At 44.1% G+C, this 15,776-nt stretch overlaps 1 protein-coding gene across 1 annotated transcript in view; it reads right to left on the bottom strand.

The window, feature by feature from the left end:
- Positions 1-2,221: 2,221 nt before the first annotated feature.
- Positions 2,222-15,776, bottom strand: part of GNB3 (G protein subunit beta 3) — a 29,917-nt gene continuing 16,362 nt past the window's right edge. Inside the window, exons 2-10 of the mRNA XM_089488935.1 lie at positions 13,295-13,396; positions 10,940-10,978; positions 9,760-9,866; positions 7,976-8,039; positions 7,604-7,766; positions 6,967-7,033; positions 5,080-5,281; positions 4,655-4,871; positions 2,222-3,149 (exon numbers count right to left, since the gene is read on the bottom strand). Of these exons, the coding sequence (XP_089345061.1) occupies positions 3,043-3,149; positions 4,655-4,871; positions 5,080-5,281; positions 6,967-7,033; positions 7,604-7,766; positions 7,976-8,039; positions 9,760-9,866; positions 10,940-10,978; positions 13,295-13,351 (1,023 nt within the window). The 5' untranslated portion in view covers positions 13,352-13,396 and the 3' untranslated portion in view covers positions 2,222-3,042. The remainder of the gene's footprint in view (positions 3,150-4,654; positions 4,872-5,079; positions 5,282-6,966; positions 7,034-7,603; positions 7,767-7,975; positions 8,040-9,759; positions 9,867-10,939; positions 10,979-13,294; positions 13,397-15,776) is intronic.

Raw genomic sequence — 15,776 nt, 5'->3', positions numbered from 1 at the left:
GTTAGGGGAACAAGACCCCTGTGAATATGGAAAAACTGCAAATAACAAAAACACTGTTTTTACCTGAGAGGACACCTCTCTAGGAATCTCTAAGTGCTCCAGTGCAACTCTCTGGTCAATGTCCAACATACACTGACCATAGAATGGCACTGGAGTAGCTACAAATGGTCTTTCAGTGCAACTTTTAGTTAAAGTTGACCACAGAGTTGCACTGGAGGACCTAGACAGACCTAGAGAGAACATATTAATGAAATCTGCAAATATCAAAGCCGCAAATATGGAGGGATGACTGTACATTTAGTGCACGATGACACCTCTGACCCATAGCTGCTGTGTCCCCAAAGCATGGTTAGGACATCCCTGTCAATGACCTAATTGCGCTAGTCCTCACGTATGAAACATCGCTGCTAGAGCAGTTGTGATACTGGTGCCACAAGCTGTCAGTGTCTCCCTCTCCTTTCAATCTTTTTTTTAACCCTTAAATAGCAGTAGCAGAGCTTTGAAGTGAATGAAAAAGTTAAAGTAAAATAAACCAGAAGGCATGCTGGGTGGGGCATAGCACAGGGATGTGGGGTTAAGAGGGAGTCAGGAAGCGAGTAACTGGCAGCCCCAGTTGTGTGATTGTAAAGATGTGCAATAATGGCTATTCTGAAACTGGTATGTTTCAATTTTTTTGAAGTGATGCAATTGCTGCGAGAACGGGGCTCATGTAATAATCTCCTGACCTAGCCCCTTACAGTGACAATCACCATTAATTGACGTCCCTTCAAATACAGTGTACCATGCCATACGCGGGCATGCCATACACAGCTTCTAGCCTACGTGGAAGCTGTGCAGGGGAAAAAATGGCGCACATGCTGTGCCACGAGCTTGCACCCCATTATTTTCAATAGGGCATATGTGCTTTTTCCCTTACGCAGGGGGAGGAGTCTGGAATGGATCTCCCGCATAAGGGAAGGGTCCACTATTTAACCAGGGCTATCATATCACCCCTTAACCTTCTCTTCTCCAGTCTAAAAATACGCAGCTCCCTAGTTTCTCTTCATAGGGCATGATTTCTAAGACCCTTCATAATTTTGGTTGTTCTCCTTTGGACTCGTTCCAGCTTGTCAACATCCTTTTTGAATTGTGCTCAGAACTGAACACAGTATTCCAGGTGAGGCTGACCAAAGCAGAACAGAGTGGGACTATTACTTCCCTTGATCTAGAGACACTATCTTCTATTGATGAGCCCAGAATTACATTGACTTTTTTAGCCACCACCTTATACTGTTGACTCATGTTTGATGTGTTGTCTGCTAGGACTCCTAGACCCCTTTCAGATGTACTGCCGTCAAGCTAGGTGTTCCCATCCTATATCTGTGAATTTCATTTTTCTTCCCATTTGTAGTACCTCAAATTTCTTGCCGTTGAAATTAATTTTGTTAGTTTTGGTCCACCTTTCTAATCTATTAAGGTTATTTTGAATTTTGATCCTCTCCTCTGGGGTATTAGCTATTCCTCCAAATTTCGTGCCATCTGCAAGTTTGATATGCATGCCCTTTATTCTTTCATCTAAGTTACTGATAAAGATGTTGAATAGCACTGGGCCCAGGACAGAACCCTGTGGCACCCCACTGCTCACTTCTCTCCAGGATGAAGAGGAGCCACGAGTGAGCAACCTTTGGGTTCAGCTGGTCAACCAATTATAAATCCACCTAACAGTAGCATTGTCTAGCCCACAACAAGCACACACAGCAGGTGACAGTTTGAATAAGTCTATGAATGAGACATGTAGACATTAGGTGGAAACTCAAGTGATGGGCTGAAAAATGGACATAGATGCACTGTGAAGGCTTCTCTAAATCTGTTGCATGCAGATGTATCTGCTGATTTGAGTCTTATAGTCTTTGCTATACACATGTTGGACACGTAGGAGAAAGCCACAATAACTCTCCCTTATCCCAAGGAATCTTAACGGCAGCAGTTAAGGAAATGATGATCACAAAACACTTTCTCTCCTATTAACTCTGTGCAATTCACATACAGAATTATAACTAAATTCTCTGCTCTCCTTGTATGAGACTTTGGGACAATAGAAATACAAAATGGGGCTTATCCAGCCGTATTCTGTATCTTGTCAGCCTGAGCCAATGTCCTCAAATTTGTTTCTTAAAAAAAATCTAATAATTTTTCACTGCCTTTCCAGGTAAAATCTCCCCAGAGATGAAACTGGAACCCATGCATCTGAAGTGTCAACTTTATTTTGCCCGGGCTATAAAACTCCTGTATGATACAGTTACATCTCAAAGCAGTGGCTAAAGGGAATCAAAAGAATGATGGAGTGGAAAGTGTACACATTATATAATGAATGAGGAATTCTAGGGTCTGAGAAGAGATGACTACAGGCAGACAATAAATAGGATTACATTAATCTCTCCCTGGCTCTGATGCTCAAGAGGGGGCAGCAAACTCCCCTGTGCAATGTATAGGTTAAAGCAGTGAGCTAAATTATTTCTTTGCCCTTATTTGAAAGAAAAGTGAATAATGATCAATGCATAGTCCTAGCTTTCACATCTGGATGTCTGAAATATGCTGTGTAAATTTCTGAAATTTGCTTTGAAGGAACTGAACTGCCTGAGGACCTCGTGAATGAACAAGTGGGTTAAAAAGGGAATATAAATCCCCAGTTTGCAAAACATTTGCAAACTGAGTGCCTCTTGATGCAGGTACCTCAAAAAGATATAGGGATCTTATCAATGTGTTTTGTACTTTCATGTGAAGGAAGCGGGCAGAGCTACTAGGTGGCCCCCTCTCATTGGGGCATACCTCTGAAAGCAGTCACAGTCATGAGGGACCCCTGAGCTGGGGCAGGGAGAAAGAGGAAGAAAGTGTTGGGAAACATGGCCTATATGGACCCTTTCCCTGAGCTTCTCCTTTAGATAGGGAAGTATCGTGTGGATCATTAAGTCTGCATAGAACACGCAGAAATGTCAGTAGTAGTAGCTGTAAATAAATTATATGCCTGGGGAGGACTCCCGGTTATTTTCTCTCATTTCATCTTCAGTTCCAGATTTTCAAGAAGCTGTCCCAGGAGCCAGTCGATACGGCCATACCATCAGCAGTTACTCCCAAACAACTCACCCTGTTGTCATGCCCAGACAGGATTCCTGAGCAGGAAAGGAAATTAAAATCATTATTCACTTTTAAAATTTTAAAACATAATAAAACATAAAATCACAGAATCATAGAATTGGAAGAGACTGCAAGGGCCATCCATTCCAACCCCCTGCCATGCAGGAAATCTAAATCAAAACATCCCCGACAGATGGCCTCTCTTTAAAATCTTTGTTTCTTGTCAATAATTGGGGCAGGTAATATAATGGTTAAACAGAAAGTAGACTAAAACCCATAATATGAAACATACTGAAGAAAGCAGCAAATGATTATCAAATTATAAATTTTGTTAAAATGTCTTCTTCTCCCTTTAAAAACTTACCTGTATAAAAAAAGATTTAGGCTAAGCATTACAGACCTTTCTGGGGTGGGAATTCCCAAAGTGTGGATGGCCCTATTGAAAAAGTATTCCCTCTAGCCACTATTCATCTAACTACAAATAGCTGTGACTCTTGAAGCATTTGCTGTATTCATATTGGGGAGGCTGGTGACTTATCCTAAAATGTGGCCCAGGCAAAGGACTGCTCTGCAGTACACAAAGAGTTGTCATATCTGTTCTACAAGATGTTTCCAAGCCTTAAAACCAGGATAGGTGAACAGTAGATCAACAAAAACTAGGTTGTGCCATTTTTCAGTCGTGGAATTCTGTGAATGGCGGCTTCACAGAAAATAATAATGTTGTATATAGGAAACTAATGTGTTTGGGGAAAGGTGAGGCAAGGTACTCTTTCCTGATAGGTATTGCAAAAAAAATGCATGGTCAGCCATGTTGGTCAGTTGCAGCATAACATCCAAATTTGCACTTGGAGACTGAACGTTTTCATTTGACATTACGCCTTAATGGACTGAAGCCAACAGTCCATGTATCTGAAAGTGGGCATCAGCCACTGAAAGCTTACACCAAATAAAACTTGTTAAATCTCTCTAAGATGTCACTAGATTTGATGGTCCCCACTCCTGGGTATCTAATTTTCTGTGAATGGATAGTCTTCTCTATGAGGCAATGTTTAGTCATGAAAAACATTGCACATGTTCTCTCTGGTGCAACTCATGAACGATTTGGTCATGTCTGAACTGAGACTGAGACAAGCTCTCAGCAGACCCTTGCCTGCCTGCCTGCCTGCCTATAGGAAGGGATTTTGTCCAGTATGCTAGAAAACAAAACATCTTTGTATTTTAATCTGCTGCTCTGAGAGCCAATGTATTGTAGTGGTTTGAGGGCTGGTCTGGAGATCAGGAATCAAATCCCTGCTCAACAATGGAAACCCATTGTCTAAAGTTGGGCAAGTCATTCTCCGAGCCTCAGAAGATGGCAAGCCTTCTCTGAAGAAAACCCTCTGATAGGTCCTCTTTAGGCTCGCCATAAGTTGGAAACAACTTGAAAGTACACAACAACAACAACATGTTCTGCGAAAGATGGTCTCTACTTCTGCCAGAGAAGTTGACTGCAAAGAGGTAGATAAGCAAGACTAGAGCTGTGGTTCTCAGGTGTACTTACCCACACGCTCTGACTTTAAAGAGTCCCAGATGTTACAGTTAAAGTCATCATATCCAGCCAGGAGGAGGCGGCCGCTGCGGGAGAATGCGACTGAGGTAATTCCACAGATGATGCTTTCATGCGCATAGACAATGAGCTCCTGGTCTGCTCGAAGGTCGTACAGGCGGCAGGTGGCATCATCGGAGCCAGTGCAGATGGCTTCACCACTGGGAAAGAACTGGGCAGAGAAGACAAACAGTATCTGCATTCCCTTCTCTTCTTACCCTCCACCACCCATGGCTTCAGCCCCACTCTTTCCTACAGTTTAGTGTCTTCTGTTCCTGCTACCTGTCCACTTCCACTTATCGCCACTCTTGAGCTTACTACAGCCCCCCCCCCCCCCCCCCAAATCTCAGGATGGTCTTTGTCCCTCCAAGGAAACTTACGGAGATGGCATTGATGTCAGACTCATGCCCAGAGAATGTCTGGCGGCAAGTTCCCTCCCGGACATCCCACAGCTTGGCGGTGGCATCGCAGGCTCCAGAGATGAAAAGCTTGAAGTCTGGGGAGACAGCCAGGCTCATGCAGTCGCCAGTATGGCCTATGAAGACTGTCTTCTGCTGTCCTGTTTCAATGTCCCAGAGGGCACTGCAGTGGGAGGAGGCAGGCACTCAGAGCTGCAAAGGGTTGGCTGGTTTGGTCATGGACTCATTTCGGATTTTTCTTTATGCATATGGTATATTTCAAACATTTCCTTTAAAATACCTTTGCTTAAAACAGAACACCAGGCAGGCAACACATTAAAGTGAGCTCTTGGTATCCTCTGGGGATTGATTCCAGGATCCAAATCCCTGGATGCTCAAGTCCCAATACATGCAATGGCATCGATGTCCCTTATAAAATGGCAAAATTAAGGTTTACTTTTTGGAGTTAATTTTAAAAAAATATTTTCAAGCCATGGATGGTTGAATCTATGGATATGGGGGTGGGCTTGTTTTGTTTGGTTTGGCCTAAAGTTAACATGTTTTAAATGTTAAAAATATAATAAAAAAAAATACAGTGGGCCCTTGCTATTTGCTGGAATTTGGTTCCTGGACCATCTGTGGATATCAATGGTGGAGGATCCACGGTTGGACACAAATGTATATTCTCCTTCATCATCTCCTTCTGTAGAACCATTCATTATAACTAAATGTAACTTATGAGATAGTTCTGTAAAATAAAGACCAGCCCAATTACATCCTTTATCTTTTGACTGTCTATGGGGAAGGACTAAGCCTAAATTTATTTCAGGCTGAGCAAGGTGGAAATGATCATACAAATCTGCCTCGGTGGGACCAATTCTATCATTGAAGTCTCCAGCCAATATCAGGAGAACTTCAGGATGTTGAGCTAATGTATTAGTAATATAGGTTTCTAATTTTAACCATGTGTTTTTTAACACTTCTTTTTGACGTATAGGAGGTAGATAAACATTTATTATTAGCAGCCAAATATCATTAAATCTGACTAGTAAGGAAGAGGCCAAATTTGCTAGTGGTGGGATGGAAAGAGAAACATGTTTAATGCTTGTCGAAATCAGAATGGATAGGCCGCCACTTGGGCAGCCATCTGTGGATATGAAAATCCATCGATGCTCAAGTTCCATTATATATAATGACATAGTAAGATGGCATCCCTTATATAAAATAGCAAAATCCAGGTTTGGGTTGTTTTTTTTTTATATAGAGAGAGTGTGTGTGTGTGTGAATCTTTCCAAACCATGGCTGGCTGAATCTGTGGATACAAAATCTGTGGATATGGAGGGCCAACTGCAATTACGAACTAAATGTACTGTTTTAAAATGCTAGATTTTGTTACAGATGGAGCTACAAAGTCCCAGTCTGTAAGGACTGCCTAACCTATAGAAGAACCTGTTTAGTTTTTCCAATTTATTAAGAGCAGGCAAAAGTTCACCAGACAATAAATATAGAGGCATGTTAGTAAAACAATTAAAATTATTTTGTCTCCTCTAGTGCTCCATAGGATCAAGTAGACTCATTCCCATTAAAAAAAAAATGAGAATATGAATATGAAACCAAGACCAGGGATTGCAATTATGTGAGATATGCGGTACACAATCTTACCTAAAAGTACACAAGTTACATAGTTTTAATGTGCACAGGTTACATTTATGAACATCTCATCATCAATATTTTATTCATCACTCCAAAATTAAATAGTGCATAAACCATTGTTTCTATTTTTAAAAGAAAACATTTGTCCTTCCCCCCTCATTTTCCCACCTTTCCCCCCACACTTTCCCGCCTGTACACATGGGTGGCTGCACATACCATGTAGTGTCCCCAGAACTGGTCACAATGTTGTTGTCATCCAGGAATCGACAGCAGGAGAGGTAGCCTGCACAGTGGGGATAACAGAATATGAATATTACTGAAGAGGAAATTGAGAATACCAACAGTATATATATATATATACTGTACTATAGTAGATGATTTTTTAAAACAATCCCGTACTTAATTTTTTGCCAGGAAAAAGCCCAAACCCTATACACTTTTTGTATCCAGCATGGGTAGGGTTACGCTTGATCCCACAGTTCTGCTACCAAAATTGCACCAGGAGCATCAAAGCACTTGAGCTCAGCTTTTGTGCAACCAGCCAGTGAACCTCAAATGAAAAGGGGGAAATGTTTGTGCTTGTGGAAGAACTGGTTGCAGGATGGATGACGGGGATGTCATAATGTCTAGGAGAGTGCATCTCCTTGTCCATCAGTCTTAGTCCAATGAGGTGCCCCACACCAGCCCAGTCTCTGGCTTCTGAGATTTTACTATATTACCTACAGACTTGCAGGTATACCATCAGAAGAAACACATTTTATTTTAAATGATAGCTCCAGGAAAGCCAGTTCTTAATTTTGGGTGACTTTTCTGTGCCTCTGTTGGATGAGCTCGCCATGACTGAAATGTTCACCTGTATGGGCCGAGAGTTCCCGGCTTACTTTCACATTCCCTTCGCGACTCTTGAGATTGTAGATAGAGCACATGTTGTCGAGACCTCCACAGGCCACAAAATTCCCTGATGGGGCGTAGGCACAGGTCATGACCCAGGAGGAGCGGAGAGGAATGGCATGGACCTGGGATCAGAGGAGAGGGTGGAAATCCAAAGTGAGTTTGGGACTCCGTTGGAAAAGAAAGAAAGAGACACTGGCTGTAGAAGGTAGGACTTGAATGACAGGAAAGAAGACTGAGGAATGAAATGAGAGTAGCTCCCAGGGGAGTTTCTACCTTCTCCTTTGTGGCATTTCTGGCAGCTGATGTTTCTACCAGTGTAAGTTGCCCTTACCTTGTTGGTTGTATATGTGTCCCACACAATGAGCTTTCCATCTTGTGAGGCACTGACCATAAGCCTAAGGGAGAGGAGCAGAAGCACATTAATATGGCTGCATTGAATGGGATCTGAAGGCCCTATCCTTCCTTGAAACCTGTCTCCCTGCCCCACTGTCTATCACACCTTCGTAGTTATTATGCTTGTGCCCTCCGCACTGAAACATTTTGCTTGACCAAGCAATGTAGTGAACTTGAGAAGCTAAACAGTTTTTGTGCCAATTTGGTCGACCCAACAAAGGAATATTGCAGATTTTGGCTTTTTCTTATGGTCTACAAGGCTGCTGCTGTTGTATGTTGTTCAAGGTCTTTATTGTGTTCTAGTAAATTGTTTACATGGTAAAGAAATTAAGAGATGGTAGAAAGGCAGATTTATACATTCCAGTGCCCGTTATTTACTTACTGTTCTTATATCATATCATCAACAATTTATATCATGCTTTACAGCAGCCCTTATCAGCTATAACTCTCATCACTCCTTACCACTGACAATGTTTATTGGGAGTGGTAGTCAGAAGTATTTGGAAAACATCAGACTGGGAAAGGCTGTTTTACAGCACATTTAAAATAGAAGCTCTATTCACTGAGTAGCATCCTGTTTAGATTTTGCAGATGGATGGGAAGTCCACTGGATGAGTATGAGCCAGTCACTGTCTCAGCTTAATGTACAGGATGATTTAAAAAGAACGGTGCAAAACCGAGGAAGAACAGCTTCACTTTTGCACCGTTCTTTTTGAATCACTTGGTACTTTGCAGGATAGTTTATAAAAATAAATGGGGATGGGAAGGGTGTAGGATGGAAAATGCCACCTTGGAAGAGTGTTGTGTTCTACATGTAATAATGAAATGCAAAAATCTTTTTGCAACTGGTGATGAAAATTAAGGGTTTCATCAAAATTTTATGGAAAAAGAGATGGCCAAAATTTAGTGCTACAAATTGAAAGCCCCAACTCACTTTATCCTATTCCAAGAAGGATGCCGATAACACTTCAACAGTCAAGAGTTTATTTGGGCACTTAAAAAAAATCATGTTTATTTCACATGGACACAATTGGCTTGTCTGAAACAATATTTGTAGCAAACCTCACAAAGTACATTATGAAGCTCTACTGGCTTCTTCATCAGGCTGAAATGGTGTGAATATCTATGCAGAATACTATGCACAACCACCTTTGTTAGGGTGGAGATGTGACTTCACAAGGGACAGAGACCTCTTGGATCTCAGAGGAAGTGCCCTATTGTATTGCTAATGGAATTTAAATTTTATCTCTTGGACTTTGGAATGCTTTCTTCCCAGTGCCATATGGCCAGAAAGAAGATGGGCCTGCCTGCATAGATATCCCTTTGTACCATCTCAGTTTAGAACAACACCAACAGCATCTTGACAAAATGCAGGCTGGTGACTAACATATGATTTTTAACACCTTTGCCTCATGAAGAAGCTAGTGGAGCTTCAAAAGCTTGCATCATTGAATTTGCTTATTTTGGATGGTCAAATAAAGGTATCACAATTTTGTGGATTTTTGATGCTAATGTATTTTGGCCAACATGGCTATGTTTCCTAGTTTGTAAGCAGGCACTGAAAAGAAGGATAAATCCAGGGCTGGCTGTGTTCAGGGAAGATTTGCAGAAGGCCAGAGGAGGAGCATTGCAGTGGTTGGCCATGGGTAGGGTCCTTTGCCATCTTAAGAGACAGCAAAGGAAGAGAGCTGTGGCCCTCCCTGCTTGGTTTCCATCACTTACTTGGAGTCTGTGGACCAATGACAAGCATAGATCTTGGCCAGGTGCCCACGCAGGGTTCGCCGTGTACGCATCTGTATGCGCCCAACCACTTCTATCCCAGAGACGAGCTGAACAGAAAAGAGGAGACTTAGCCCTTACCAGCAAATGGAAATCTCCATTTCCACATAATGGGCTTGTTCCCACTATGAAAAGGTCCGAATCTTGACGCATGTTTTATGGCCCTAGTTCCCACTGGAATTCAAATCTGATCCCCATTTGATGGATTCCAGTGGGAAAAACTCACGGCAAATGCCAAAAGTGCGGGGTTTCCTGACAGTACATTTTTGTAGTACTTTCCTGAAGAATCGATTCTGAAGCGAGGCAAATAAGTGGGAATGCCAGCTCAGAATCGATTCATCCTGCGGGGAAGGAAAATTGGCAGAGAAAATGTTATGCATTTTTAACAGCTCCACCATTCCCCCCCCCCCTCCTCTGGTCAGTGCTGCCTTTGTACTTTTTTTTTTTTCTAAAGAGAGAATAAATAGTTGCAAAAGCATTCAATTGATTAATCTCTCTTTTTAAATAAATACCCCCTCTTCTCAATCCAGCCCTCCTCCTCTTCCTCCAGGGTCCCCTGACCTTGCCTTGCTGACACTGCCGTCGCTTGTCAGGTGCAGGCTGGGCTCTTGGAGCTGCCCTTGCACACTGCTGCTTGCCCAGTCCCTGGCCGGACCCCTGCGCTACCGGATGCCATGACAGGTGGGGTCTTTTGTGGGGGAAGGAGGGACCCGGGAAGGAAAGAGGGAGGGAGGGAGGGTAGAAAGGAAGGAAGAGAGGAAGGGAGGATAGGGAAGGGGGAAGGGAGGAAGAGAGAATGGAAAGAGAGAAGGAGAGGGTCAGGTCGGGACAGAGGTTGGGGGGGCAGGGGGGCGGCCAGATCAGCTAATGGGAACGACAAGTGTTCCCAGCAAAAAAAAAAAAAAAAGTGATGTCAAAAGGTCCCTCTTCATAGTGAGAACGAGGGACCTTTCGAAATCGCTTCACACAGTGGAGCAGAGCCGGAACGGAACGTGGGTTATTCCTCAAGTGGGAATGACCCCTATATTGAGTGACTTTGGTAACCCCATTCCTTTCAGGAAATTTATATCAGATTCTTCTTAATTCTTTCTAGATAAGGTAAATTCTCAGCAGCTCTTCTTACCTGAGCAAGTGTGGTGTCTGCACAAGCTTTTCGAGCATCCTGCAACAAGAAAGAAAGGGGGAGGGTGAATGGGAATTAGAGTCTGTATCTCACAGATGTTGTGCATGTGTAAACTGGAGTGAGTAGGAAGCCAGTGTAGTATGTGCAACAGATGTGCAAACGTATGTGCCCGAGTTGTGAGTTTTTAAGATGTAAATGAGGATGGAGAAAGTAGCTTAGAGAAGAGAGAATTCTTCACAAGAGAGACTGTGGAGGCTTGCAGATTATGGGGCATGGATGGAGATTCTCTTTGAAATTGTTATAAAACTGCATGCACAGACTTGTTGGGGATGTGAATATTGTGAGAATCTGGAAAGTAGGATTCAAAGCAAAGAGAACAGAGGTAAATAAAACTTCTAAATTAAGCATTTTTAATTCCAAAAATGCTTAATTTGCCGTGACTGAATTTAACAAGAATCCCACTCAAAAAGTCAAATTGTAGGAGGAAAGAGGGAAGTAGCTGCAATGGACATCTCCTGTAATTTTCTGTGAAACTGGGAAAATACGATTCCCGTACGACCTGTGATGATGACAATGTTTCAAGAACTTTACATGTGTCATCTCATTGTAATCGTCCTGACTTGGTAAGTCAAGTCATCTTTACTCTCCATGTGTGCAGGTAGGGGGCTGAGGCTGAAAGAGTAGCTTGCCTAAGGCCATCTAGTAAGCTTGTGGCTCAGGGTCTGTAGTTCAGCACCAGAAAGGAGCAGAGGGCCCACCCTTAGGCCCCATTTCTACTGGGCATATAAAGCGATGTATTTCGCTGCGATTCTGACTCTGATCTTTTTTCCGAGTCGTATTCGAATCTGGTCCCTCGTTCCCATTACGAAAAGGTGCAAACGGACTCGGGGGTTTTTTGACCCATGTTCTCGTTCCCACTGAAATTTTCTCCGGTGTAATTTGAAGTGGACTTTTTGCTCCCCGTTCCCATTGCCCTTCCAGAACCTCTTTTATTTTTAAGCAGCTGTCAATCAAGTGCCTGGGCGCTTAACGTCACAGTGACATCAGTTGCTTTGATGCATTTTGTTCCACCCCCCCCCCCCAGTCCCTTTGCTCCCCATGCTCTCCTGTGTCTTCCCAGAGCCCCTCTGGGAAAAGGAGAAAGAGCCTCCATCCCCCTAAGTCCTTTTGCCTCCCAAGCCGTCCTGTGTCTTCCCAGAGTCCCTCTGGGAAAGGGAGAAGGAGCCTCTATCCCCCCAAGTCCCTTTGCCTCCCAAGCTGTCCTGTGTCTTCCCAGAGCCCCTCTGGGAAAGGGAGAAGGAGCCTCCACCCCCCCCCCCAAGTCCCTTTGCCTCCCATGCTCTCCTGTGTCTTCCCAGAGCCCCTCTGGGAAAGGGAGAAGGAGCCTCCATCCCCCCAAGTCCCTTTGCCTCCCAAGCTGTCCTATGTCTTCCTAGAGCCCCTCTGGGAAAGGGAGAAGGAGCCTCCATTCCCCCAAGTCCCTTTGCCTCCCAAGCCCTCCTGTGTCTTCCCAGAGTCCCTCTGGGAAAGGGAGAAGGAGCCTCCATCTCCCCAAGTCCCTTTGCTCCCCATGCTCTCCTGTGTCTTCCCAGAGTCCCTCTGGGAAAAGGAGAAAGAGCCTCCATCCCCCCAAGTCCTTTGGCCTCCCCCATTTCTCCCTGGGCTGTCTGGGGGGGGGGCGATCGAGCAGGCATGTAAAAAAAAGAAAGAAAAAATAATTTAAAATGGTGTTCAATGGTTCTCCTCCTCCCACATCAAACTATGCATGTGGAGCAGGGGGGAGGTTGCAGGGGGGCATAATGTGTTTACCGTGTTTGGAGGTCAATGTAGCAATTTGCTATGTTTGGACACCCAACATTTGAAAGCTTAATTAAAAAAAAAAAAATTGCCGACACATGTGATCGCCTTACCCTGCTTCCCACTCCACTGGGGGAAAGGCTATGCGAACGGGGGGGGGGGGGGGGATGGCGCTGGTAATGCAGGAAAGAGAACAAAGCGGGTGACACCCCCAGGCCAGCCCCTTGAGCACTGCTCCTTCCATCCCCAAGTTCCCGAATCGGACACCCTTCTCATTCCCATGCATTTGTCCCTGATTGGACATGGGAGGTGCAAGAAAAACCTCCGGCAAAGTGCAGTCAAATTAACCCAGGTTCGACCCCCACCCTGATCCAGGTTTTCCCTGGAAAAATCAATTACATGGGGATCAGATCTGAATTCCAATGGCAACGAAATTGGCATAATGAGGATCAGATACCACTCAAATGGGAACGATGCTCCCATAATCCGAGTCTTGATCCGCTTTATAAACCAGTGGGAATGGGGCCTTAGTTGCTGTCCAATTTCTCCCAGCATTACCTCAATCTGCTTCTTCAGCTGCTCTGCCTCTTGCTTCATCTGTTCTATTTCACCCATGTTGACAGACTAATTCCAGACTGCTCTCTCAATGTCTTCTGGGTCCTGGAGAGATAAAAAGAAATAGAGTGAGGTTTTTAATCCCACCACTTTCTCTTTTCCAAAATTTTTCATGGTTTCCCGCAGCAAGGGAAGATGTCCCTCTGGACTCTTTTCACAGAGCAGACACTGGCCAAACAGACTGTTTGCCCAGCCAACAAACATATTTATTTTGCACCAGAGGAGATGGCAACTATGTTGGAGGTGCATTTATAAGCATCTTTCATAGTACATCTGGGATTTATCTAGAAACCACCAAGTCAGGGTGTAGACTTGCCACACTGAATGCAGCACTCCATCAGTCCCCAATCAGGCAGCAAAACTAGAAGGCATTATAATACTGATACATTGCATTTGGAATGTTTGGCTTTATCCACACTGCAGAAATAATCCTGTTTGACACCACTTCACCTGCCATGGCTCAATGTTATGGAATTCTGGGGATTGCAATTTGTTGTGGCACCAGAGCTGTGCTGTGCTCTGGTGCCACAACAAACTGTAGTCCCCAGGATTCCATAGTACTGAGCTATGGCAGTTGAAGTGGTGTCAAACTGGATTATTTCTGCAGTGTGGATGCAGCATGTGTCTGACAGATGTTGCGCATGTGTAAAGTAAAGTGAGTGGAAAAGCAGTGCAGTATGTGGAAGGGATGGCCCGAGTCCACATGAGTTCTGAATATATTTTAAGATGTAGATGAGGATGAAGCAAGTAGCTTAGAAAAGAGAGAATTCTTAATAAGAGAGAATGTGGGGGCCTGGAGGTTAAGAGACATAGATTGAGATTCCCTTGAAAGTTCAGTTATGAAACTACATACACAGATTTGATGAGTATGTTAATATCATGAGAATCTGAAAGGTAGGGCTCAAAGCAGAGAGAACAAAAGTAAACACCACTTAATTCCAAATTAAGCATTTTTAATTCCAAAAATGCTTAATTTGCCCCCACTGAATTTAAGAAGAATAATTGGCTGCATTATAGATATGAATTCTGCAAACTATGATGTTCCAGTTTTGAATTTCAAACCCCAGGAATTTCTGAAGATTTGCATAGAACATATTTAACAACATAATACACCCCCCCCCCCCCCCCCCCAGTATTCTTTTTCCCTCTCTTGCAAATATACGCATGGTCTGTTTTGGGCACTGGGGATTTGGCAGGATATCATATTCTTTTCCTCTTTAAACAAGTATTTTATTTTGGAAATACAATATAATAAAACAAACAAAATCTACCATAAACAACAGACACCATCTGCTTTATGTTATTAATCACAGGCTCTGTATACAGTTTCGAATTGTCCTTGGACATGTACTCATATGTTTTAATAGGTTAGGACATTAATAGAAGAAAATAATGACTGTGTTTTTCTGCTCCGACTTTTGCAGTTTATCATAGGAGTTTATCACACAGGAGTAGGCTTCCCATATCCCGCCTGGGGGCGGGACTTTCCCGATTTGGGGTGGGTCCGCACGGTCCCGCCCCGGTTTGGCCCCGCCCCCGGGACTCCCCCCCCCCCAGCGAGTCCTGCAGGCTTGGCTGGGGCTTGGAGGACGTCTTTCTTCCAAGCCCCAGCCATGCCCTGGGGGCTCCTCCGCCATCGCCGAGCCCTCCAGGCTTGGCTGGGGCTTGGAGGACGGCTGAAGCCAAGCCCCAAACCTCTGCCTGGCTGCCTCCGTCTCTGGGGGGGAATTCCCGGGGGTGGGGGCAAAACGGCGACGGAGGCAGCCAGGCAGGGGTTTGGGGCTTGGCTTCAGCAAGGCCCCATTCCCTTGCCTGGCTTCCTCCGTTGGCGACAGAGGCAGCCAAGCAGAGGAAAGAGCCTTTCCTCTTTCTCCTCCTCCTCTTCTTCTGCCTCCTTTTCTTCCTCCCCTTCTTCCTCCTTCTCTTCTTCTTCTTTCTCCTCCTCTTCCTCCCCTTCTTCTTCATCTTTTTCCTCCTCTTCTTCCTCCTCTCCTCCTCCTCCTCTTCTTCCTCCCCTTCTTCCTCTTCCTTCTTCCTCCTTTTCCTCCTCTTCTTCATCTTCTTCTTCCTCCTCCTCTTCTTCTCTATCTCTTCTTCTCCTCCCCTTCTTCCTCCCCAATGAATGGCGGGGGGGGGGGGAGGTTAGCCAGAAAGGGAAGTACATTTCTGCCATCTGTCTAGGAACAATGCCAAAATGTCCTCCATTTTGATCATGCCTAAGAAACATGCATTTATATTAACATTTTTTAAAAAATCATCAAATTTTTTTTGCATGTCCTCCATTTTTTAAAAATGTGTCCTACATTTGAAAATGTTGTCCTACTTTTGTCCTACATTTGTCCCAGTTTGGAGGTCCAGAATTATGGCAACCCTACACAGGAGGGAAGTGTCTAAATTCTGTGGATAAATGAGGTTTAAATCCGGG

This window comes from Sceloporus occidentalis, unplaced genomic scaffold, assembly GCF_023333645.1.
Source record: "Sceloporus occidentalis isolate IW3139 unplaced genomic scaffold, rSceOcc1.0.p SCAF_1, whole genome shotgun sequence".
Lineage (NCBI taxonomy): Eukaryota > Metazoa > Chordata > Lepidosauria > Squamata > Phrynosomatidae > Sceloporus > Sceloporus occidentalis.
The sequence above is the reverse complement of the archived record's forward strand: the minus strand, read 5'-3'. Positions and strand labels throughout refer to the sequence as shown.